The 25501-nt window shown below is 42.2% G+C and overlaps 1 protein-coding gene across 1 annotated transcript in view; it reads left to right on the plus strand.

Moving 5' to 3' along the window:
- ROR1 (receptor tyrosine kinase like orphan receptor 1) overlaps positions 1-25459 on the plus strand; it is a 106215-nt gene extending 80756 nt beyond the window's left edge. Inside the window, exons 3-9 of the mRNA XM_053470018.1 lie at positions 2263-2550; positions 3374-3404; positions 16877-17004; positions 17404-17721; positions 18725-18970; positions 21357-21568; positions 23802-25459. Of these exons, the coding sequence (XP_053325993.1) occupies positions 2263-2550; positions 3374-3404; positions 16877-17004; positions 17404-17721; positions 18725-18970; positions 21357-21568; positions 23802-25226 (2648 nt within the window). The 3' untranslated portion in view covers positions 25227-25459. The remainder of the gene's footprint in view (positions 1-2262; positions 2551-3373; positions 3405-16876; positions 17005-17403; positions 17722-18724; positions 18971-21356; positions 21569-23801) is intronic.
- Positions 25460-25501: the final 42 nt, after the last annotated feature.

Genomic DNA, 25501 nt, shown 5'->3' on the forward strand with positions numbered 1-25501 from the left:
GAGGGGCATCAGGGGAGGCAAGAGGGGTGTATTAGGAAAAGAATGAGGGGCCCATTGGAGGCAAGAGGGGTATTAGGAGAAGAAAGGGGCACATTTGGAGGTAAGATGGGCATCAGGGGAGGCCAGAGGGGTATTAGGAGAAGAATGAGTGGCCCATTGGAGGCAAGAGTGGCATCAGGGGAGGCGAGAGGGGTATTAGGAGAAGAAAGGGGCACATTGGAGGCAAGAGGGGCATCAGGAGAGGAAAGGGGGGCACAGGGATTTTGGGAAAAAGATGGAATTGGCCAAAATGAACAGGGACGACCGAGAGGCATAAATCTCAAAGTTAAGCATCATTTACAAGCATGAAATATATTTTTTTCTTTTATTATCTTTGACCAGCTTATTGTTCATCGACCAAAAAAAAAAGTAAACGGATTAAAACCAAACCTAATGAGATTTAACCGGCCTGACGCTGTGAGCGGATTTGGGGCACCGGCACGCTGAAATCTGGCAGGATCCGCAGAATTCAAAGGCAGAAACTATTAGTCGCTGGCTGAGGACTTGCGATCCGGGGCCAAAGACTCCGTGGACCCCGTGAAGTGAAGGAAAGACTGTTTGCCGGTGCCGGTTACAGCATCTCAAAGCCAAGCGCGAGCCAGAGACTTAAATTCCTGCAGATGTCTTGGACGCGGTTAACGTGCATACAGGGGAGAAAAAATACCTTAAACAAAGTGGTACTGGCCAAGTACCAGAATCCTAACCGAATAAGTCTCTACATTCCAAGTTAGTCACAATGTAGCACTGGGAGAAGTGTTCACAGAGCCTCGGTGCTCTTCTATTTCTAGATGAATTAGCCATCGGCTACGTCCGCTTCTCCCACGGCTTGTGACGTCTCCTCAACCCAACTCCATAAAATCTCGGGCAGTTGATTGTCCAACATTCCTGAGAACTTTCGCTACGTAGCGATTTTATAGAAACCCTCAGTGGACCTCAATATCCGCAGACATATTAAAAAAATTAAAAATAATGAAAAAACATTTTTTTTTTCCATTTTATAAAGCTAGAATATTTAATGGATAGTTTAGGTTCGTGCTTTGTGGTTTTAGCTGAGAATTTTTTAAAATTTTATTTTTTTCCAGATCCCCGAATGGAAATTAGGTTTAAATTAATACATTTTAGGCTATACTAAAATATAATATTATATGTACTGTATGGCCCTGAGCTCCTCTCTTTATTCTGCATTTAATGCCCTAGCCTATCACGCTGTGAGCCGGCGCGTCCGCCGCATTCTCTAGAATTCTATTGGTTGGCACGCGCACTCACGTGGCGAGGTCTATAGCTGGATGACAATCTAGTGTTCTAGAATGAGCAGATTTATTCAGCGTTCCGTGAGGCTGGGGAAATATGAATATTTTAATAATAATAATAATATTAATATTTTTTTTATTATATTATATTTATTTATGTTTGTTTTTGGATAGTATGGAAACGCTTGTTACACTATGTCCAATTATGTCACACAAAAATAATAATTTCCCGTAGAGAGGACCGATTTCTAGACGATAGACAGACTCTTCCGGAATAATAATGAGAACGATGCTGATAAGTGTCAGAGAGGGAGAGAAAAATTCTTTACGTTGAACGAGTTGCTGGAATGCCGCTATTTTACGACCCCTTCTTTGATGTCGGAGCTGAAGTCTGACCCTATACATTCAACTTGGCAAAAATACAAACTTATCTTTAAAATAAAAACCCAAAAAGGCAATTTTTTTACATGGGACTTGGAATAACTTTGTTTCGTGTTTTGTTGACGTGGGAAAATCCGGACTGGAAGTTTGTAGAAGGCCTGCGGTCAGAGATAGGTCTGTGATGTCTGAAATCCAAACCTCATTATTCTCCGTATTCATGGAATCAGCTAATTTAAATAACATGAGAGTAATAAAGGTGCAGTTCCACTTACTCTGCTGAATATTAGACATTTATAACTAAATTCAGTATTGGAAACATTGTTACTATTACTGATACATTCCCCAAATCCTTCCAGAAAATAGGTCTGTAATCATGTAAAAACTTGGTTCATTCATCATTTTTGCTGGGAACATTTAATTGTCACATGACATAAAAGCAGGCACTGATAGGTTCCTGCCAAGCTGTGATCGATCAATTCAACTACAGATCTGCTAAGGTTTATTAGCTTAGCTTTAAAACGCTAGAGTGGGGAAGGATGAGTTGTCTAAGCGGATCACCTCTTCATTCATTGTATTGTTTTTTCATTCACAGAAATTTACTTAACCCTCGACGAACCGATGAATAATATAACTACGTCCTTGGGACAGACAGCGGAAATGCACTGCAGGGTTTCAGGGAACCCTTCACCCACCATTCGATGGCTAAAGAACGATGCCCCGGTAGTCCAAGAACCCAGGAGAATATCCTTCCGGCCGACCAGCTACGGTTCTAGACTGCGGATAAGGAACCTTGACACCACGGACACCGGATATTTCCAATGTGTGGCAACCAATGGCCGGAAAACCGTTTCCACCACCGGGGTTCTGTTTGTGAAGTTTGGTAAGTTTACTTTAAATAAAGTTTTTTTTTTTAAAGAAAAAAAGATTAAAAGAAGGAACTGCGCAGCGCAGACAGTCCGGCGCAGAATGTTGTAGGTTCCATCAGATGCTGGTAATCTGGAAATACGAGAACGTACCTTTGGGAACCATTGTACCGGCTACATCCCCATTACCGGTCTTCTACTAGACTGGGAACGGAAAAAAAATCTTCAGTCTGCCAGGAACAGGCAAGCGATAAGCCCCTTTTTGAAATAAACTATTAATGTGGACTTTCATTAACGATGACTTCACCCGGTTACTGGGAAACTGTTGCTAAATTATGGAAAATGAAAGTATTTGAAAGATTCCGTCCTTTGACAGAATGTAAAGTATTGGAGACTCTGAGAAAGGACAGATTTCAGACATCAGCAAGGCGCGCGGAACATTTCTTCCCCCGACGTGACACAATGTATCTCATGCGATATCAAACACCTGGAACGCTTGCCTATCCTGTACTATTATTATTATTATTATAGCGCCATCAAGTTCCATAGCGCTGTACTTGCGTGAGTCTCATGGATAAGCGAAGCTGTTTACAAATAAAGCATGTTAACAAAACATACATTTTTATAAACAACGAAGTTTTAATGGTTTAATATAATAAAATATATATTATATAATATATTGTATATATTTAATATATTATATATATTAAATATATATAATATTTTGTGTGCCCAGAGACAATAAATAGTTTATATTTTTATTGGATTATTCCAGGATTGCTCTATATTGTATAATAACAATAATAAGAATCACTGTTTTTTCCCTTTTTTTACATCTAGGGCCCCCGCCTACCGCAAGTCCTGGTTCAGTGTAAGTAAAATATCAAATTTTTCCATTTTTTTTAAATTTATTTTCCTGCCATCGCTATTCATCATTTTGGGGTTTTTCCTGGTGTAATTGGTTAAGAGTCGCGGCGTTTTTATTGGGCTGTTTCCCGAAACGCTGTAACTCAAAATGAAATTTGGGTCGATTCTGCTGTCTTCGCTGCCAACCGCCGGCTAAAGCTGAATTCTCTTTTTTAAACAAAACAAAAAAGAAATCCGGCTGTTTGGGTGAAATTTTGTGACGAACAGGAGCCGGGAACAAGTAGGAGGGAAAGAAAAATGCACGTTATAAGACCATAAGAGAATAATAAGAATAAACACCATTTTCTTGATCCGCCATTGCTCAACTCTCTGGAAGTGAAAGGGTTAAACAGACCCCCCCCCCCATAATTTGACTGTTTTATTATTTTTTTAAACTAATGCTGTGCCTTTTATTATGATAAATACACTCTTGGCCTACGGTAACATTGTGACATATGGACGAAGGGCATGGATATGCAGCCTCTGTCAATCCTGCCAGGACTGGCTGAGCATGATAGGAGTTGCAGTCTACAATCGCCATATTGCTAGCATCTTGACCGGTCTTTGCCTGGTCTCTTTAACTGCCCTCCTTGGCCCCTCTTCCCAAAGCCACCCCCAGCCGCTTCTACCCCCTTTCTCTTAGCAGAATAAGAAACATTCTCCTTGAAGTGGTTCCTAAAAGCTGCCAGACTGGCGGCTTCCAGCTGACTGCGAGCTTCGGCTTTCATTCTCTGCCAGATTCCCCGGCACTTCGCGCGCAGGAATATCTTACAAATACGGATGCATGGTTTGAATTTTAGGCTTCCCGGTGATGCCCGACGTGCTAAAAATGGCATAAGAAATAAATGAAACCTCGTGGCGATCTTACACCGGGCTGCAGTTTATAAAACTTAATCTGACAAGATTCATAAATTATCTCCTTAATAACTGCCACGTGTCCCAGAGTTTGGAGGACAATTCCCTGTTTCTGTGGCAAAAGCGTTTCCGTGGGAAACAGTAAAGTGTAGATTAAACCAAACTAACAGCAATATACCCCCAGCGCTGTATACAGCAATATAACCCCCAGCGCTGTATACAGTAATATCACCCCCCAGCGCTGTATACAGCAATATAACCCCCCAGCGCTGTATACAGTAATATCACCCCCCAGCGCTGTATACAGCAATATAACCCCCCAGCGCTGTATACAGTTATATAACCCCCAGCGCTGTACACAGTAATATAACCCCCAGCGCTGTATACAGTAATATAACCCTCAGCACTGTATACAGTAATATAACCCCCAGCACTGTATACAGTAATATAACCCCCAGCGCTGTATACAGTAATATAACCCCCCCAGCGCTGTATACAGTAATATAACCCCCAGCGCTGTATACAGTAATATAACCCCCAGCACTGTATACAGTAATATAACCCCCAGCACTGTATACAGTAATATAACCCCCAGCACTGTATACAGTAATATAACCCCCAGCGCTGTATACAGTAATATAACCCCCAGCGCTGTATACAGTAATATAACCCCCAGCGCTGTATACAGTAATATAACCCCCAGTGCTGTATACAGTAATATAACCCCCAGTGCTGTATACAGTAATATAACCCCCAGCGCTGTACACAGTAATATAACCCCCAGCGCTGTATACAGTAATATAACCCCCAGCGCTGTACACAGTAATATAACCCCCAGCGCTGTATACAGTAATATAACCCTCAGCACTGTATACAGTAATATAACCCCCAGCACTGTATACAGTAATATAACCCCCCAGCGCTGTATACAGTAATATAACCCCCCCAGCGCTGTATACAGTAATATAACCCCCAGTGCTGTATACAGTAATATAACCCCCGCGCTGTATACAGTAATATAACCCCCCAGCGCTGTACACAGTAATATAACCCCCAGCACTGTATACAGTAATATAACCCCCAGCGCTGTATACAGTAATATAACCCCCAGCGCTGTATACAGTAATATAACCCCCAGCGCTGTATACAGTAATATAACCCCCAGCGCTGTACACAGTAATATAACCCCCCAGCGCTGTATACAGTAATATAACCCCCAGCACTGTATACAGTAATATAACCCCCAGCACTGTATACAGTAATATAACCCCCGCGCTGTATACAGTAATATAACCCCCAGCACTGTATACAGTAATATAACCCCCAGCACTGTATACAGTAATATAACCCCCGCGCTGTATACAGTAATATAACCCCCAGCACTGTATACAGTAATATAACCCCCAGCGCTGTATACAGTAATATAACCCCCAGCACTGTATACAGTAATATAACCCCCAGCGCTGTATACAGTAATATACCCCCAGTGCTGTATACAGTATTACCCCCCAGCGCTGTATACAGTAATATAACCCCCAGCGCTGTATACAGTAATATAACCCCCAGCGCTGTATACAGTAATACCCCCACCCCAGAGCTGTATACAGTAATATAACCCCCAGCTCTGTATACAGTAATATTACCCCAGCGCTGTATACAGTAATAAAACCCCCATCGCTGTATACAGTAATATTACCCCAAGTTGCTTTAAAGGGTATATATATATATATATATGAAAACTCATACGCACCCCAAAATCATGTGGCATTTAATATCTTATATTTAATATTTGCCTATTAATTTATTTAAACATAAAAGGTACGGTGTTATTGCCCCTGTGAGGGTTGTACGGACAGCAGGTGGGTTCCGGCAGGTGCATCTTACAACATATCTTTGTTCCACATTATTCTGGAAATAGATACAGAAGAATAATAATTATCATCGCGCTCTGCTATAGATGTTAGATCACATAATACATTTCTCTGTTATACGCCGCCCGGCATTTATTTGGTTAACGGCTCCTCGGCCTGGACTTCATTTTGTGGGTTTTTTGATACAATTTGTTATATTTTATCTGGTTTCGGATGAATTGTCTGTAAGTCAGAGTCCTCTGCATGCCGCGCCGGCCCGCGTTGTAATAATGCAGCAGAATTTTTATGATTCTTTGATGTTGATGATGAAATATTTGGGGAATTACGGAAAAATGTGACTAAGAAATATTGTGAAATACTTGAAATGTGTAATTAGCAGCTTGTCGTCTCTAGAACATATCTGATAAAAAGAAAATGAATTATCTCCGGGGGGAAATAGTCTCCAGGTTTTAACCCCAGAGTGAATGGGAAGATTGTCTGGGGTTTTACCCCGGTCATGGGGTGAATGGGGCAGATTCTCGGGGTCACACAGTCTGAAGCCGACTCCTTATTCGGAGCATTCCGATTGGTGCTTTCCTCCCTGCTATATCACAGCTGGAATCCCTGCTTGAGTACAGGTGACTTCATTCAGAATATATTTACCTCCCGGGAAGTCACGGTTCCCATCATGAAGACGATTTCCAGAATCCTTAGTGAATAGCCCTAAAATAGAGAGGAGATTGCAACTCTTTCGAACTTACAACGATACCAATGAAGTCCGTTCCTCCATAGACTTTCATTAGTCAGAGAGTCCAACTGGGTAATTAAGACTGAGCCATTCTATTGTTCCCCACAGGCAGTATGATAAGGAGTCGGGGGGTTTAGTAGATCGGGGGTCAGATAACAGAGCGAGAATCATACAAACGGCTGATATGCAGCTGCCTGAAAACTTTATATTATGGGGCGAAACTTAGAACTAAAAATATTGGTGGGATTCTCCTTTAAGATTTCGCCGCTGATACAGTCAGAGAAGTGAAGAGACCGCATGTTTCTTTTCAGTTCTGAACTCCTTTTCTCCTGACATAAAAACCTCTTGTATTTGGCTATTTTTCCTTACTATCCACCCAAAGCGTGAAGTCCTTCTGCTTGTTTTATGAGAACGGAGCCGATGTCATCGCTTGCGTTTGAGCCGCCGGTAACGTTTATACGGGAAGATAACATGTCCGGTAAATCGCGCAGATACCGGCGGCGTCCCGATTCACAGGCCGTTATCACCGGGTTCCTGCCGAGTCCTGGAGACAAAACCCCCGCCAGACACAACTACCTCCTAGAAAATAGGAGATGTCGTATAGACAGGCAGTTTTTGGGCCAGAGTGGGCATTTTTCACTGGGAGGGAGTGGAAATGCTAATTAATTTCCACTGATTTATTACACAGCACTGAGCATGTCCTGAGCAGCCCGCAGGAAGTCAGATGTGCGCAGGAAAACTCTGTCCCCCTAGGCCTGTCCTCTAAAAGAGAGGCCGGAAAAATATTTCCAAACGTTGAATATTAACCCTTTGTAAACAGCAACAGCATCTCCCTGTCCACTGAAAATAGAATATTGTTTACTTCAATTATCATGACTTTTCTGACATTATGAAAGACATCATCGTATTTGGGGTTTTTCTGGCCCTTTGAGTATTATTATATAGCCTTCCTTACTACATTGCCAAAAAGGGACATTTTTATTTAGGGGGTGTGGTTAGAGGCGTGGCTACGGACCTTTTCTTTCCATATCTCCGCGATAAATCCCTCTGCAGCCCGGACTTACCATCCCACAATAACTTTGTTTTAGAGTTATTAATGTGAAATCTCATGGGCCAAATCCCTTTTACGTTGTCTCTTAGCTTCAGAACTGAACCGCCATTTTTTTTTATTATTTTTTTTTTAACTGGACTACTCAAGATAATTGTTTTATTTAAATATTTTTAAAAAAATATTATTTTTCTATTTGAAACATCGACGCGCAAAGTTCGTTCGTGACGCTCTTAGACCCCAAAAAGAATTAAAATTAAATTTAAAAAAACCCAGGCAAAACAAGACACATTAGATAAATTTTTTTAATTAAAACATTACATTATTTATTAATTTATTGCGCTTCCAGCTCTCCAGGCTCGAGTTTAAGACTCCGTTTTTTTTGTGTGTTTTTTTACGGGGTCCGCTGTTTCAGCTACTTATGCACAGAATGCTTTTTTTGTGTTTGAAAAAGAGACCACCTGGGCAAAACGTAACTTAATACGGAACTAAGAAGAACAATGGTCATTTTAGCGGAACAATGGCGTGCATTGTGCGGACCCGTCAATCACAGAAAAGGGAACTTGAATTTCGTCTCTGTTTCCAAATTCTTTTGGAGCGCCCAGCGACTTGGGTCCCGAGGAACGTGTTTACTTAGTATAATAAAAACTTTAAATAAATCTCGGAAACCCCAAAAATACTTTCACTACCGCTGTGAATTTTTAAAGAGAATTTTAAACATAAATACTAAAATTTATGGGGCTTTTTTTTTTTTTTTTTACTTTTTTTTTTGAAGGACGTTACGGCCGCTGCTTGAAAGTTAGAAATTAACCCACGTATTATTTTTGAATTTCTTTGGTGGGTCGAAGGGGTTATTATGAGTTATCCTTCTAATTAAAGCCATGCAGCTCCATAGAACGCTCGCCGTAACACAACCCGGGATCTTACATTCTGTACGACCAGAAATGGCTATTAAAAAACGTGTAAAGTTTATTGATCTTGTTAAAAAGAGGAGGGATGTGGTTTTATCTGTGGTCAAGGAAAATAATTCTCGGATATAATTTCTTATTCCTTTTCACTGCGTTACGGTGTTTCCCGGCTAGTTCATGTTTCTGCGTAACGCGTTCTAAAATAAGGGGTTGCGATGTATGTTCTAAATGTATTTTAAGAACTGTTTTTTTTAATGGTAATAGGACCTTTTTTAGGTGATGATCTACACGAACCTTCAAGTGTCCCTGTTTAGGGGAGTCTGTGCCAAACCCTTTGGGTCCCAAACCCTCTGTCCTTCTTGGTAAAGCACAGAAAGGAGATCGCCATATTGGTTTTATTGGGTCAACTAGACATAGAGTAAGAGAAGCTTTCGTTACTGCTGGACGTGGCCCGTCATAGATATCTATCTCATAGAGTCTACTTGTGTAGTTAACGAGATTGGACGGACTGGTTGGTTTTATGGTTTGCCGGTGTCTATGCTCCAGCTCTTGTCGATGGTCGGGGACGTTCATCCTCTGTCCAGCTTTTTGGGGAGAACATCTGTCCTCATTCCAGAAGGTTAAGGCCCATGTTGTGTGTGAGTTACCCCATTTCACTAGAGAGTCCTTGGACTCATCCCAGATAATCTCTGGGATCCACAACCGTCTAGTCGCCCGTTTCTCCTGTTGTAACGACTCAAACCTTAATCAGTCGTTGGTCTCGTCTTAGATTCGGGAGCCGTATGTCTATCCCGCGCATGTTTAATCCCCTCGCTGTATCAGAAGGTGTAGCCTTTAGTTATTGCTGTAGTGAAACATTCGGGATAACATTTTCCATATCCCGCATCTCACAGTATCTCCATCCTCTGGGGTTAAGTCACTAGATGGGACAGAGACCAATCCACATGGGGAGCGCTGTGGGTCACCATCAGAGACGTGTTGGCCATTATTATTGATGATGTTACACAGAGTGCCTTATAACTCATTCCACCGTCTTGTTACTCCGAGGGTCAGAGATCTGAGCAGCCCCACTGCCTGCATTTTTAGGATTCTGGAGATCGGCCAAATACCATTAAGAACAAAGTAAATGAACGCATGCGCAACCGGACCGGCAGTAGCCGCGCTTTGCCAAACACTCAGCCCACCCGTACATCGTGGATACAGTGTGTCGGTCTGGATACCCGATGTATCTCCGCTCGATTGTAAATCTGCCATATTTCCACCCGCTCGTGAATTGGATTTTTTTATTCCAGCTGTTTGTTTTATTATAGATATCATTTTAGCAACAGGAGAGCTTGTAAAGCTTGACATCTCCAAGTGGAACAGCCGAGCGTTGGTTTATTACGCCGCGGAAGGTTTAGTCGGTGAAGTTTTCTCTGTCATCAATACGGCTCATTTCAAATCAAAATCTGGAAAGAAAACGTCCTTGAGGAGAAGGCTTTCCAACTGGACTCTAGCAGACCAGAGAAGATCCACGAACAAAATGATTTGTTTACAAAAATGCTCTAAATGTCCATAGCTTCCACGTTACTCATTGTAAGGAGGAACAGTTGTTATTTGGGCCTCCAAGTGCCTTTTTCCTCCCCTGATGTCCCTCATCAGGTTAATGTGCTAGTTACTAGAAATGTGTACATGACCCAGCAACGACTTGGACAATTTTTTGGATTCTTTGTTGGTCTATACAGGGGGGGGGTGAGGTTGTCTCTGCGGTGAACGCGGGAGCTCTGGCCTGTTTCGAAGTTACTCTGAAGGGCGCAGAAGAGGAGAGAAGAATGCAGACAGGGAGAAGCGGAGATAGAGAAAAGAGAGGATAGTAGAGTATATAGTAGAAGTGGAGACAGGGAAGCAGAGACAGAGGGAAGCGGAGCTGGGAAAGCGGAGGTGGGGAAGCGGAGACGGGGAAGTGGAGACAGAGGGAAGCGGAGCTGGGGAAGCTGGGGAAGCAGAGACAGGGAAGCGGAGACTGGGAAGGGGAGACAGAGGGAAGTGGAGATGGGGAAGCGGAGCTGGGGAAGCAGAGACGAGGAAGCGGAGGCAGAAGAAAGCAGAGATGGTGGGAAGCAGAGCTGGGAAAGCGGAGATGGGGAAGCCATTGTCAAAGAAAGTAGGTAGAGAGTGAGAGAGAGCGAGGAAACAAAAACAAAGGAAATTTCAAAGCTTCTTCCTTCCTTTTTATTTGTTTTCCGGGGGCTCTTTACTCGTTTTCAGACATTCGTACAAATTCACAAATTACCTTAATTTGTTAAATATAAAATTGGTACGAATTTGAATGCACGAGTCTACAAGTTACATAAAACATTAGTGAATAAGACACTCTGCGTGACACTCTAGGTATTCTATAGACTCGGTGTCTGGGAGCGGGCGTGGGGTTCAGGCAGCGTAATTGGGGCGACGCGCTGGATTTTCACACTCATTCAGCTGTCATTGGGGAGAAAACAGAAATCCAATGGCAGCTTTTTAGAAATCCTACTTCCGATTAATTCCAGATGTGGGCAAAACTTTAATTGAGCGGCGGTTGGGGTCCTGTAGGGTTTTTTTTTTTTAACTATCATGAAATTTGGGTTTGTCTCTGAAAATGACTTCGGACAGCACTCGTTAACCCCGTATAACCAAGAAATGCTCTGGCAAACTATGTAGCATTAAATATGTTATAATATAATCATTATCAATATAAAACTGGAGGTAGGGGATAAGGCGTTACGTTTGGAGATATTGCCATGGAAACCATTGGAATGTTTCTATTGATTTCTCTTAGTTGAGAATTTATTATAAGATTTGCATAAATTTTAACTATGATAAACATGGCCCAATCCGAGCAGCCACTGGGGCCGAAGCATGCTGGGACAATGTTATAAGTACAAGAGACAAGTGCAGATGTGACCCAAGAAGAAGGCACTGAGAGGTGAAAATTCTCTGTTGCCATCACAGCAGATTTTTAGAGCGCTCAGTAAATCCCTTATTGTTAAAAGGCTGCGGTGATTTTAACACGGCCCTGAAATATTCGTCTCTGGTTAAAGGAGCCACGCGGTCAACCAAAGCTTTGCGAAACAGCAAATATATATAAATATTGTTTTTTTTGATATAATATCAGTTTGTTTGGTTTGGTTTTGCGGCTTGTTTGTATTATTCGGCCCATTGGGTTTATACTATCTTTATAGAATGTACCGGGTTTGTGTCGGACCCCAAAGTGCAGCCTTCCGAGTCCCAGCCGAGCTGTGATTAGGACACTCAGCCGGCCACCTTGGACAAAAACTGTTTACGTCTTGATAGAAATCTGATTCGTCTCAACGAAAACCATTTCTAATTCGAGACGACATCGCAGAGGGTTAATCAGAAGGTTTGAGACAGCGTGCGGGGGGGGGGCTTTTTGAGAAGTAATCTTTTTCCGAGCGTGGAACTTCCATATTAGCAGGGGGGGGGAGAGTGATTATTGGAAATAAACTCATATTTCTGGGTTCGTTAGATAACAAAAAAAAAGATTGTTATAAATGAGAAGTTCGTGGAACGTGACTTAAAAAAACAAATTGTATCCCTTAGGATAGGATGGCCCTGATTTTAAGATTTTATAAAAAAAATGTTGAAATGCCCGGGAAGGAGGGAAAAATGGCCACAAATCACTCTTTTTGACATCCCCGACGGATTTATGAAGCTCCAGGATTTTAGGGAGAGCCGGTAACTTGGGGACTTTCAGGACTTGACACGTTTTTCTGTCAAACACCAAAATGATTTACTAAGAGCTCAGGGGGGGCTTTGACATTATTACATTATTTTTCTGATTTATTTGCAAGCGAGGCGATCACCGTACCTTATTACGGTGCCAAACAAGACTTAATCTTACTGCTCGCAGCTACATTCAGATCCTGTAGTCCCACAGCCCTCCTCTGGTATCATTGTCTAAATTAACTCTGCCATAAAGCAAGGAACCCGGTGAAGTTTGCAGACAGGAAGTAACGTCCAGATATTACACGTTAGTCAAAAATGGAAACACGCATTAAAAATATTAAAAAAATAATTCAAAAAAATATAAAACTAAATTTGACGTATTTTTCTCAGTTTCTTTCAAGCGGGGGTGGAGATTTCCCAAAACACGTTAGTCGGGTGATAGGAAAGTATTCTCACCAACCACACAGGGGTGTCCAACCTGCGGCCCTCCAGCTGCTGCAGGACTGCATCTCCCTTACTCCTCAGCCAGCCCCTTAGCTGAAAGAGCATTATGGGAGATGTAGTCCTGCAGGAGCTGGAGGGCCACGGGTTGGACACCCCTGACATATGGAGCGGACAACCCTTGGTCTAGTTAGGGTTTTCTCGGTCCGTTATTTCTAGAAGAAGACATCCTGAGAAATATTCCGTTAGTAGAAGGAAAAACATTTCTTTATCGTTCTTCTTGTCAAATACTCTCTAAGAGTCTCAGCAGATATTTCTTTTTCGCTGCACAATTCAAGCTTTTAAGCCGAGACGTTAATGCAGCGTAAAGTGGCTCATTCAAACGCAGATGGAAATGTTTACATTCATTGAAGACTTTCTATATAAACTTAGCGCCTTTTGCTGGCTGGGAGCTGAAGGAGGCTCCTCGGTCTTCCATTAATTCACATTTTTTTGGCTTTGCCCCTCATCCCCCTTCCTGGGCCTTTACTCTCTCTTTCCTAGCATTCGGAGTCAGGCATAAACTTCATGAATCGAAAGATAAATCCCAAAATAATTATAACGCGTTACTGCAGCTGTCAGATTTCGGACGCACTAAAACTCATAGATGAGGCTCAGAAAGGATCCTGTTTCTGGGACAATTAATCTTTAATCTACTCTGGATACCCCTTTGTGGCTATTTGTTGAATTGCAGGTATAAATTGTTGGTGGTTGATTTGGTTCCCTATAAATAGATTGAATTTAATAAAAAATCTGAATCTGAGAATATTTATCAGTTTTATGATTTATAAACACGCCGGGTGAGATCAGGGTGAGAAGCTCCTGTTTTGTTTGAACACGAGGGGAATAAGATACGGTTGTGACTCCTTCTGAGAGTGCTTTGTGCCTGTTTTTTATGTTGCTTTGGGGGATTTAAACCAAAACTGATGTGCGTTTCGTGGTTGGCCATTAAGGCTTCTGGAAAGGATAAAAAAAAACATATTTAACATTTTTTTAAAATTAATATTTTTAATACTAAGCAATATTTTTATTTTCAGAATGTAATTTATTCTGAAATCTAAGCTTTTTACAGTCATGATTTCACCATTATATAAAAATAATGAATCGGGGGGGGCACAAGTTCCTCTCTCTCCTCCTTCCTTGTGAATCACCGCGCCTCTCTAGCGCCCTCTTTCCCCTCCACTACTTACTGCACCCAGAATCGCCTGTTTAAGAAGCATCTGTATGGAAGTCGCATGGTTTGTGATGTCAGATTCTCAAGGTTTACCGGTTCCGCCTGACAAATAATTCTCAGGTTCCAATAAAAATGATTGTCAGAGTCCGCACGCCAAATAAAAAAATGTCCATCGCTCCTGCGTCTTCTAGAATGTTCAAATAAACGCAAACACCGTATTTCTGGATTATTAGTGGAAGCCGTAAACTTCCAGGGCTCCGTCCTGAATGTTTACATTTAATAAAACGTTGATTTATGTTCAGATCACAATCTATATATTTCTGTGGCTCGTAACAGCTGCCCCCCCCCTTGTTTCGGATCCTTTTTTTTATATAGGGTATAAATCACGGTACATTAGACTTTGTTTTTGGTTTTTTGTACATTTACACTTTATGTGACTTCACAGCAGATGTTTGTAACGAGATTAAAACTGCGCAGGGAGCGCTCCTTAAAGTTCTGCATTCTGCCCAAGTGCAAAATCCATTTTATTTCATATTTTAGTGTTTTTTTTAATTTTATTTTTTTATTTACAAGATTAACACTTTGCGCGTGTTTCATACATTTCCATTCCCCGCACGCTAATGCTTTTCAATAATAAATCTAATAATTCGGATCCTAAACTTACTTTACATACGTCCGGCGGTGGGAAAATGCTATATTTTTTATTATTTTTATTTTTTTAGGAATGGATCTTAAAACCTCTACCAGGTCATAATCCAAAAAAGGAAAGAGGAGTTCATTTCGAAAGCACCCACGCAAACCATACATGCATGCTATTTACCGACATGCGCCAAGCAGCGCCATACCTGGTATAAAGAGACGGCCCCGGCACTTTATGGCCGGCAGCCACCTATGCAGCCAATGGCTGGACAGGATCGGGGGTATGGGGAGCTGTTGGCCAGCGGCCCGCCGGGCATTTGCCAGAATGATACATTGTAGCTACTGACTATTTATTTGGCCTGTTCTGATTGGCCCCCCTTTTATTCCCTATTAGTAATTATTGTTATTAGAATCCCGTTGAGTTATTTCCACTGAAATCTGTGCTGTTTTGCTAGGGCGATGCCGTATCGCTTACCGTTAAATCGTCATTAGAAGGACTTGCATGTATGATGAAGCGGAACAAATGCACGGCCACACGGCTGCAAGACCCAAGTGCGTGCGAGAAGCCGGCGTTTGGAATCATTTTACAGGAAAAAAAAAGAGCGTTGGAGCCGCAGCAGGCGCTTTCCCAGTTCTATAAACGAGCGGCGTTGGGGTAATTAATGGGACGCTCGAGTCATATTAATTGGAGTTTAATTGAAAGGCAGCGCTGCGGCATATATATGATAATATGATAGATATAGATATGGATCCTCACGGCTTTATAGAAAGATGGAATTTTAACTCGGTGCCGTTCCTTCTACGCAATCCAACAAAGCTCTGATTGTACGGATTATTAACTTGGACGCTCGGCGCTCTCATATGGGGAAGTCACGATGAGTAGGGAAATTAATGACATAATGAAGTCCTAGGGGCCCCACGAAGGCTGATTGGCATACATGCGGATCCTTTGGGTCTGACCGAGAGTCTCACAGTAAAACGCTGCTTCCCGGGGTCACTTTCCTCTTTCTGAGGGCTGGGGGTCGGTGTTTTGGCCGCTGCCTTGTTTACGCAGCGCACAGCACCGCTATATACGATGGCGCTACGGAAGTCAATAAATAATAATCACAATAATCATTGGCCGGTCGGGGAGATCCTCGGATCAGCGAAAGTCGTGAATCTGATTGGCTGAAATATTGGGGGGGGGTGGGTAGGCCTTCGTATATAGTGCTAATTGCAATTTGGAGCCTGTGACATCATCAATTAACCATTACCACGTAATCAGTCTGTAAAAAACTAAAGTGCTGGCTCCCCCGCCATCCCTGCCCTCCAATTCCCCGAAGGAACCGTTACTGGGGAAAAACCATCCAGTTTTCGGTTTTTTTTACTTTTGTTTATTGTTCTATAAATGATTTGGATTTATACTTTCCAGCTCTGACATCACACCAAAGACATGATCTGAGCATTTTATGTAAATTTTCTGTTGTTTCCCATGATGCCTCAGTGCAGATTTCATTGGGAGCAGCGAAAGCAGTAAGTTCTAACATGGAAAGGTCGCCGGCTCAGTGGTCGGTGGATAATTTACTGCCACCTGTAGGTAGCAGAAGGTATTACCACCATTAAGTGCTGTGCATAGCATTGCCGTCTAGCGCCATCATATTCCGTAGCGCTGTACAATTGCATACTGCTGTTAACCATTTAAAAGCCATGTAAGAACATCATTAAAAAAAATAATCGTTAAATATATTAGTTATAGCCAGGCACAAGTTTAAGACCTCTGTCAAACCCTTCTGTAGGCACTGAAACAAGGGACTATCTCTTGATATTGAAGGCAGTTGGTAGTTTTATACACAAATTGTAAAGTGGCAGCCAGCATGATCATTGTTTTGGCCCATCACTCCCAGCCAGCCGCTGCAAGATGTCACCGGCCTCTGGATCCCGATGGCAACCCAGATAGCAACGAATGGCATCTCCCGGAGGGGTAGATGAATTGTATTGTTATAGCGCCCTCTGCTGGCCGCATCTCACGGCGTCTGCGTGTTTCTTATTCCTAGAGATGAGTTTGAGGAGGACGGGTACTGCCAGCCGTACAGAGGAATCGCCTGCGCAAGATTCATCGGGAACCGGACGATTTACATGGAGTCTCTACATATGCAAGGAGAGATTGAAAATCAAATCACAGGTACTTCAAACCAACTCGTTGGGGTTTTTTTTTCTTATACAAAACGCTCAATTTTTCCGAACGACGTGCATTTAAAAAACCGCTAAAATCACAAATCAACACTAAGCCCATTTTTTGCTGCTGTAACGACTCAAACCTTAATCAGTCGCTGGTCTCGTCTTAGATTCAGAAGCCGTATGTCTATCCCATGCATGTTTAATACCCTCACAGTATTACCCTCTACCACTTCTGCTGGGAGCCTGTTCCACTTATCTACCACCCTCCCAGTAAAGTAAAACTTCCTTCCCTTCCATCTAAGCCTCTGACCCTCTGGTTTCACCCCCCCAACCTCTTATTCATCTGCCATTTTCTGTAGCAGGACCGTTGTTGACCCCCCCCGGTGTTCCTTCTCTGTTTCAGCCGCCTTCACCATGATCGGCACGTCCAATCATCTCTCCGATAAGTGCTCGCAATTCGCCATCCCTTCCTTATGTCACTACGCCTTCCCGTACTGCGACGAAGCTTCAGCTTCCCCGAAGCCCCGGGACCTTTGCCGAGACGAGTGTGAGATCCTGGAGAACGTCCTGTGCCAGGCCGAGTACATCTTCGCCCGATCCAATCCCATGATTCTAATGAGATTGAAGTTGCCCAATTGTGAGGATCTCCCGCAGCCGGACAGCCCCGAGGCGAGCGGCTGCATACGCATCGGGATTCCGATGGCAGAACCCATCAATAAGAGTAAGTTCAACTGGTTGACCCAATTGAGATACCTTTACCTTGTATTGGAGCTAAACTCAACTCAATCTACTGCCAGGAGCACCAACCACACTCAACGCCGACCGGTTACCGAGTTGCACAATTATTTTTTTGTCTGTCGCTCATTCGCCTCCCCCCTCATTCATTCACATGAATGATTTCCAACAATGATGCTTCATTGACGATTGTCTAACGGGGGGGGGGGGGGCTTTCCTTCTTGTTGTCCACTGTATTTCTTTTGTGGGCTTTGCTTTTACAATACGACGGCAGAGAAGTGAATTTCCCAGAGCTTCTCAAACCTCGAGGGGGGGGGCAAAAAAAAAATCTGCAATTTTTAACAAACGACCCACTCATGTTTTCTTTTTCCTGAAAAATTCCTGAAGTTTTCTATAAATACCTTACTGTAAACGGGAAAAAAGTACGTCTTATTTACTTCCAACACCAGAACTTTTCCTTAAATTATTTAAAAATTTCTAATATTTGCTGGAATTCCGAAGCTCTTTTTTTTTTTTTTGTTTTTTTTGTTTTTTTTGTTTTTGTTTTTTTTTTCAATAAAAGACACATTCCTTTGCCTTTAATAAATCAACCCAAATCTATACCAGGAGGAAGATATATATTTTATATTAAAATACAGACTTTCATTTAATTAATGCAACGTTAAATTGTTGCTAAGTAGTTTCTAGATGGATACGATGTCTGTTTTTAATAATAATTAAACCCACCAAACACCTCTTTAGGGTGTATCTGAGCCCCCACTAACTATGTACAATGGGATAGTTTTTTTTTATACACTCAACAAACTATTTAGTTTAATGATGCAATGCCACGTTTATGACATCATGATAGCTCCCGTCTGAGCTTCGTCCGATCCGGTTGCACAGTTGTAACAGTTTGGCGTTTGGGGTATAAACATTGATTTGTGATATTTTGTTACAAAGTTGTAAATGTAGCTATAGACGGAACGTCTTTATTTATTTTACCTCAGACCACAAGTGTTATAACGGCACCGGGGTGGAATATCGCGGCACGGCGAGCGCCACCAGATCGGGGCGCCAGTGCCAGCCTTGGAATTCCCAGTATCCGCACATTCACTCGTACAACGCCTTCCGCTACCCGGAGCTCAACGGGGGGCATTCCTACTGCAGGAACCCCGGGAACCAGAGGGAGGCGCCGTGGTGCTTCACGCTGGATGAAAACGTCAAGCATGAGCTCTGCGACATCCCCGCCTGCGGTAATTATTATTATTATTATCATTATCGTTATTATTATTATTATTATTATTATTATTATTATTAGCATTATTATTATTATTATTATCATTATTATTATTATCATTATTATTATTATCATTATTATTATTATTATCATTATTATTAGCATTATTATTATTATCATTATTATTAGCATTATTATTATTATTATTATTATTAGCATTATTATTATTATTATTATTATCATTATTATCATTATCATTATTATTATTATTATTATTATTAGCATTATTATTATTATCATTATTATTATTATTATCATTATTATTATTATTATTATTAGCATTATTATTATTATCATTATTATTAGCATTATTATTATTATTATTATTATTAGCATTATTATCATTATCATTATTATTATTATCATTATTATTATTCTGCGTTTTCGTATCGCCCGGCCACCCATTTACCCAGTTTTACAATTCCCTTTTTTTTTTTTACACGGCCGGCGCTCAAATTTATCCATACATTATACAGGGCATCTCACTGATTTAACTATACATTATACAGGGCATCTCACTGATTTAACTATTCATTATACAGGGCATCTCACTGATTTAACTATACATTATACAGGGCATCTCACTGATTTAACTATACATTATACAGGGCATCTCACTGATTTAACTATACATTATACAGGGCCGGCTCACTGATTTATCTATACATTATACAGGGCCGGCTCACTGATTTATCTATACATTATACAGGGCCGGCTCACCGATTTAACTATACATTATACAGGGCATCTCACCGATTTAACTATACATTGTACATGGCATCTCACTGATTTAACTATACATTATACAGGGCATCTCACTGATGTAACTATACATTATACAGGGCCGGCTCACTGATTTATCTATACATTATACAGGGCCGGCTCACTGATTTATCTATACATTATACAGGGCCGGCTCACTGATTTATCTATACATTATACAGGGCCGGCTCACCGATTTAACTATACATTATACAGGGCATCTCACCGATTTAACTATACATTATACAGGGCATCTCACTGATTTAACTATACATTATACAGGGCATCTCAATGATTTAACTATACATTATACAGGGCATCTCACCGATTTAACTATACATTATACAGGGGCCAGCTCACTGATTTAACTATACATTATACAGGGCATCTCACTGATTTAACTATACATTCTACAGGGCATCTCACCGATTTAACTATACATTATACAGGGCATCTCGCTGATTTAACTATACATTATACAGGGCATCTCACTGATTTAACTATACATTATACAGGGCCGGCTCAGCTCTTCTTGCTGGGGCAGCTCCTTGGGGCCGAGTGAAGTCAGGAAGTTGAAACGTTCAGCTCTCCTGCAGGCTGCGATGTTGCGGGGGGTATAAGGGATGAATATAAACGAGTTTCTTCTATGGTAAGGGAGAATATTTCAGGGTCTCGGAGCTCCGCGGCGCACGCTCTCCGCACAGAAACCCTTTTGTGGCGAATGAAAGGACGTCTCTTCCAACGAAAGCCATAATCTCTCATACAGGAAACCCCCGGAAAACAAACTCTGATTCCAAACAATCACACAAAACGTTCGTTTTTTTGGCGTTTACCAGGAAAGCAGAGATTATCCGCGAGATTACATTTCAAATGATTTTCTGAAACTACGCGGAAAATGACTTAATAACCGCCCGCTTCCCAGCGGGTGACCCGGTGCTCGCCACGGACAGCGGGGGTCTTGTAATCTCCGTTTTCTAAATTCCGTTTCGGATTCCTGAATCTGTGGGGATTTTTCCAAATTTTTTCATCCATTTTTTTTAATTTCATTTTTATAATTTGGATTCTAGATCGATGTTTTTTTTATCTAACGTTCCAAAGATCTTCGTATAACCGTCACCGAAGGTGAAGAATTTACCATTTTTACTTAAAGAAAATTGTAGTATTTTGTCCCAAAAACATTGCAGGAGTCGGTCAATCAGATCTGAATGTTTCGCAAATTTCTCTTCATGTTTTTTTAGGGTTTTGCCCCAATCTCAGGGTGACAGGGCAGATTCTCGGGGTCACGCAGTCTGACTCCTTCCTATTCCCCCCCCCACTGTGATCATATATACAACTCCCAGTATATTATGGTTGATATCCCTGCTTGAAAGCAGGTGACTCAATTAAATGCATGGGATAGACATTCGGCTCCTGAAGACGAGACCAACGACTGATTAAGGTTTGAGTCGTTACAGCAGGAGAAACGGGCAGACTAGTCGGGGGCCGAAAGGGGCCAATTTGCCGGCATATTGCACAATAACCAGCGCTAATTTTTTTAATATTTTATTTCCGCTAAACCAGATCTCTATTTTTTTTTCCAGACTCAAAAGATTCTAAAGAAAAAAACAAAATGGAGATCTTGTACATTCTCATTCCCAGCGTGGCCATCCCCCTGGCCATCGCCCTCTTGTTCTTCTTCATTTGTATCTGCCGAAATAACCAGAAGGCCTCCTCGCCGCAGCTGCAGAGACAGCCGAAGCACGTCCGGGGACAGAACGTGGAGATGTCCATGCTAAACGCCTACAAGCCGAAGGTGAGACACGCGGCAAAGTCATCAGTCATGTGATATTTTGGGTGGCTTTCCCTTTTCAAACACCACACTGAGCTGATGCTTTATGGTGATGCTAAGTCCGTTCCTTCATAGGCTTTCATTATTCAGAGTGTCTGGGTGATTAAGACTGAGCCATTCTATTGTTCCCCACAGGCAGTAGATAAGGAGTCGGGGTGTTTAGTAGATCGGGGGTCAGATAACAGAGCGAGAATCATACAAACGGCTGATATGCAGCTGCCTGAAAACATTATATTATGGGGGCAAAAACTACGACCGGGGTAAAAAAAAACAAAAAAAACCTGCAATATTTCTGAAAACTTTGTTTTAATCTGATATTAGAAATAAAAAAAAATAGAGGGAGATCCCGTTTAACATCAGCGCCGCTAAAGGGAACTTACAGATTCTTTGAATTTTTTCTTACATTACGCAGCTTGTAATATTTGAATATTTTTAGAGCCCCCGTCATCCGTAAATAAATCCTTTTTCAGACTCAGATTTGAAGACTTAAAGTATTTTTCCCTTTTCTTCCTTTTATCCTGGACTTGTTAGAATGATATCTTAGCGGATAAATCTTCTTTAGTGCCTCTATTTCCTAAATCATAGTGAGACCCGACCTGACTCCCCCCCCCTGTATCCCCCCTGTACATCCCCCCCGCGCATTCCGCTTCGTCTCCATATCTGCTGTTACAGGATCTGCTATCAATAAAGAGAATAAATAGAATTATCAATCATCGCAATTTGTTTGAACACCGACAGAAGACGAATTCACTTCAGCTCCGTTTACTGTATTTTTGGCCAATGTTTTTAAAATTTCTAGGGCCAGATTTTTGATCTAAACTCTATAAACGCAGTGAGTTTTACGGACAGATCTCACATGTTTATTGTTAAGCCCAACATTAAAATAAATAAATACACATTTACGTTTTTATGATTTTTTTAGGCAGAGGACCAAACGCACTAAAAAAAAAAAAAAAACCTGCTGATTAAGAGACAGATTCGGGATTTCAGATTTTTTTTACATTTTTTATTATTGGATTGGTTTATCTTGGCTGGATTCCCGTTGCTAATATTATTTTTATTTCGGTTTTCTTAACACTTTGCGTATTGTGTCACATGACACATCATTGTGTAACCAAACCAAACGCGGGTAGAATAATAGCCTGCAATGAAGCAGTTTATGGTTTAGTTTTTAATTTTTTTTTCCTCCCCGTCGGCCGATGTCGGCCAACGCTAACTGAGGTTAGACAGAGGTCATCTCACTTTCATTACTGGAATATAATTTACTATATGCCAGACCTAAACAAGGTTGGCCTAAAGGATTTGGGTAACGCAAAACATCTGTTCTCCAACAATGGCTAATTTCCTGGCTGCCAAATATCTCCACCGGGCTTCGGGTTCATCTGTTCATCGATGATATTTCTAGCCCTCTTAATTGCGCGATGAGCGGGTACTAAAAGACGACGTTCTTTGTTATTAACGTAGGGGCGACGTCAGATGAGAAATGGATGGAAAATGAGGCCTGGGATGGTCAGCCAAGTCCAATAGTCCAATATGGCCGACATCACTCCATACGTCACATCCAGCCGCCGGCCTTACGTCATTAGGTGGTCACCGGCCTTAAAGTCCCAGGGCCGCCTCGTTAACCCCAGTACGGCCCTGAGTGAGAGAGATGGTTACTTTGAATATTATATCTCGTATATATGGCCTCCATTATCCGCCAGTTCTACAGCTTCAGTATCAGTAGCCAATCAGGAAGAGTAGGTCAGGTGCATGCTGGGAATTATAAGGTTATAAGCACCAAGCGCCAATAATATTACAAAAGATACATTATTTAAAACGGGCCGGAAGCTGCTGAGCACTTAACAGATCTTCTTAACCCCTTAAGGACAATGGGTGGTCCCTAAACCCATTGAAAACAATGCATTTTGAGCCCGTACATGTATGGGCTTTGTCATTAAGGGGTTAACGTGTGAGTGCCCAGCTTAGTCAGGGTTGGCCGATATACAGAACTATATGTAGAATTCGGATAGAACACTAAAAAAAAACCATAACATTTTAACAATTCAGTAGTCATAGATTCCAGTCCCGGTTCTTTTTTGAAGGCTAGATCCCTGTTTTGTTATCGTTTCTATAATTTTATTTTCACGGCAGTAAAAGTGAAAGAAGAGCTGCCTTCTTCTTGAGAGTTTAATGGACGTTTTTTATTTCCATGCAGAGCAAAGTGAAGGAGCTGCCCCTGTCCGCGGTGAGGTTCATGGAGGAACTGGGCGAATGCTCGTTTGGAAAGATATACAAAGGACATCTGTACCTTCCCGGGATGGACCACGCTCAACTCGTCGCCATCAAGACGCTAAAGGACTACAACAACCCACAGCAGTGGTCGGAGTTTCAACAAGAGTCTTCGCTATTGGCTGAACTGCATCATCCGAACATCGTCGGCCTCCTTGGAGTAGTCACCCAAGAGCAACCGGTTTGTCTGCTCTTCGAATTCCTGAATCATGGGGACCTCCATGAGTTCCTCATCATGAGGTCTCCTCACTCCGACGTCGGCTGCAGCAGTGACGAGGACGGCACGGTGAAATCGAGTCTGGATCACGGCGACTTCTTGCACATCGCCATCCAGATCGCAGCAGGGATGGAATATTTATCGAGCCATTTTTTTGTCCATAAAGACCTGGCAGCCCGGAATATACTGGTTGGGGAGCAGCTACACGTTAAGATCTCAGACCTCGGACTTTCAAGGGATATCTACTCAGCCGATTACTACAGAGTCCAAAATAATTCTCTTCTCCCCATTCGCTGGATGCCTCCAGAGGCCATCATGTATGGGAAATTTTCCACCGATTCAGACATATGGTCTTTTGGGGTGGTGCTTTGGGAAATATTCAGCTTCGGGCTTCAGCCGTATTACGGATTCAGCAACCAGGAGGTCATAGAGATGGTTCGGAAAAGGCAGCTGCTCCCGTGTTCTGAAGATTGCCCCCAGCGGATGTACAGTTTAATGACCGAGTGCTGGCAAGAAATACCGTCTCGGAGACCCAGATTCAAAGATGTCCATGCGAGGCTGAGAACGTGGGAAGGACTTTCAAGCCATACGAGTTCCACCACTCCTTCTGGTGGCAATGCCACCACTCAGACAACGTCGCTGAGTGCCAGCCCGGTTAGCAACTTGAGTAATCAAAGATACCCCAACTTTCTGTACCCAGCGCAAGCAATGCCTCAGGCGCAGATAGCTGGCTTCATTGGGGGTCCAATACCTCAGAATCAGAGATTCATACCAATCAATGGCTACCCAATCCCACCAGGATACGCCGCTTTCCCGACGGCTCATTATCAACCACAAGGTCCGCCGAGGGTAATCCAGCACTGCCCGCCTCCGAAAAGCCGTTCCCCCAGCAGCGCAAGCGGTTCGACCAGCACCGGCCACGTGACCAGTTTACCCTCTTCGGGGTCCAACCAGGATGCGAATATCCCGCTATTATCTCATATGTCTATTCAGAGCCATCCGAGCAGCATAGGGGTGCAGTCTTTCGGCAGCAAGGCCAACAAATTATACAAAATGGACATTAAACAAACATCTTTACTGGAAGACTCCGACATCAACGGGCACAACGAGTCGATCATTTCCGCGGACTTGTAAATTACGGACGCTCTCGATAAATATTATTACGCAGTGAAACAGAACAAAGACGTTAAAGTTCTTTTTATATGATATATTTTTATTGAACGTAGGTCATTCCAGGTGGTTATCGGACTTTTCCCAACGCATTTCTTCTGTGAAGTTAGAATCTATAGAGGTGGACGGGGAGCCCGATCTCAATGTGGCGACAAAAGTATCCGTTTCGGGTTATATGTCGGCAGATTTCCGCAAAATGTCAAAAAAAAAAAACATAGGCGGCGAGACTTAACTAAAGG

Source organism: Spea bombifrons, chromosome 6 (genome assembly GCF_027358695.1).
Source record: "Spea bombifrons isolate aSpeBom1 chromosome 6, aSpeBom1.2.pri, whole genome shotgun sequence".
NCBI classification, from domain to species: domain Eukaryota; kingdom Metazoa; phylum Chordata; class Amphibia; order Anura; family Pelobatidae; genus Spea; species Spea bombifrons.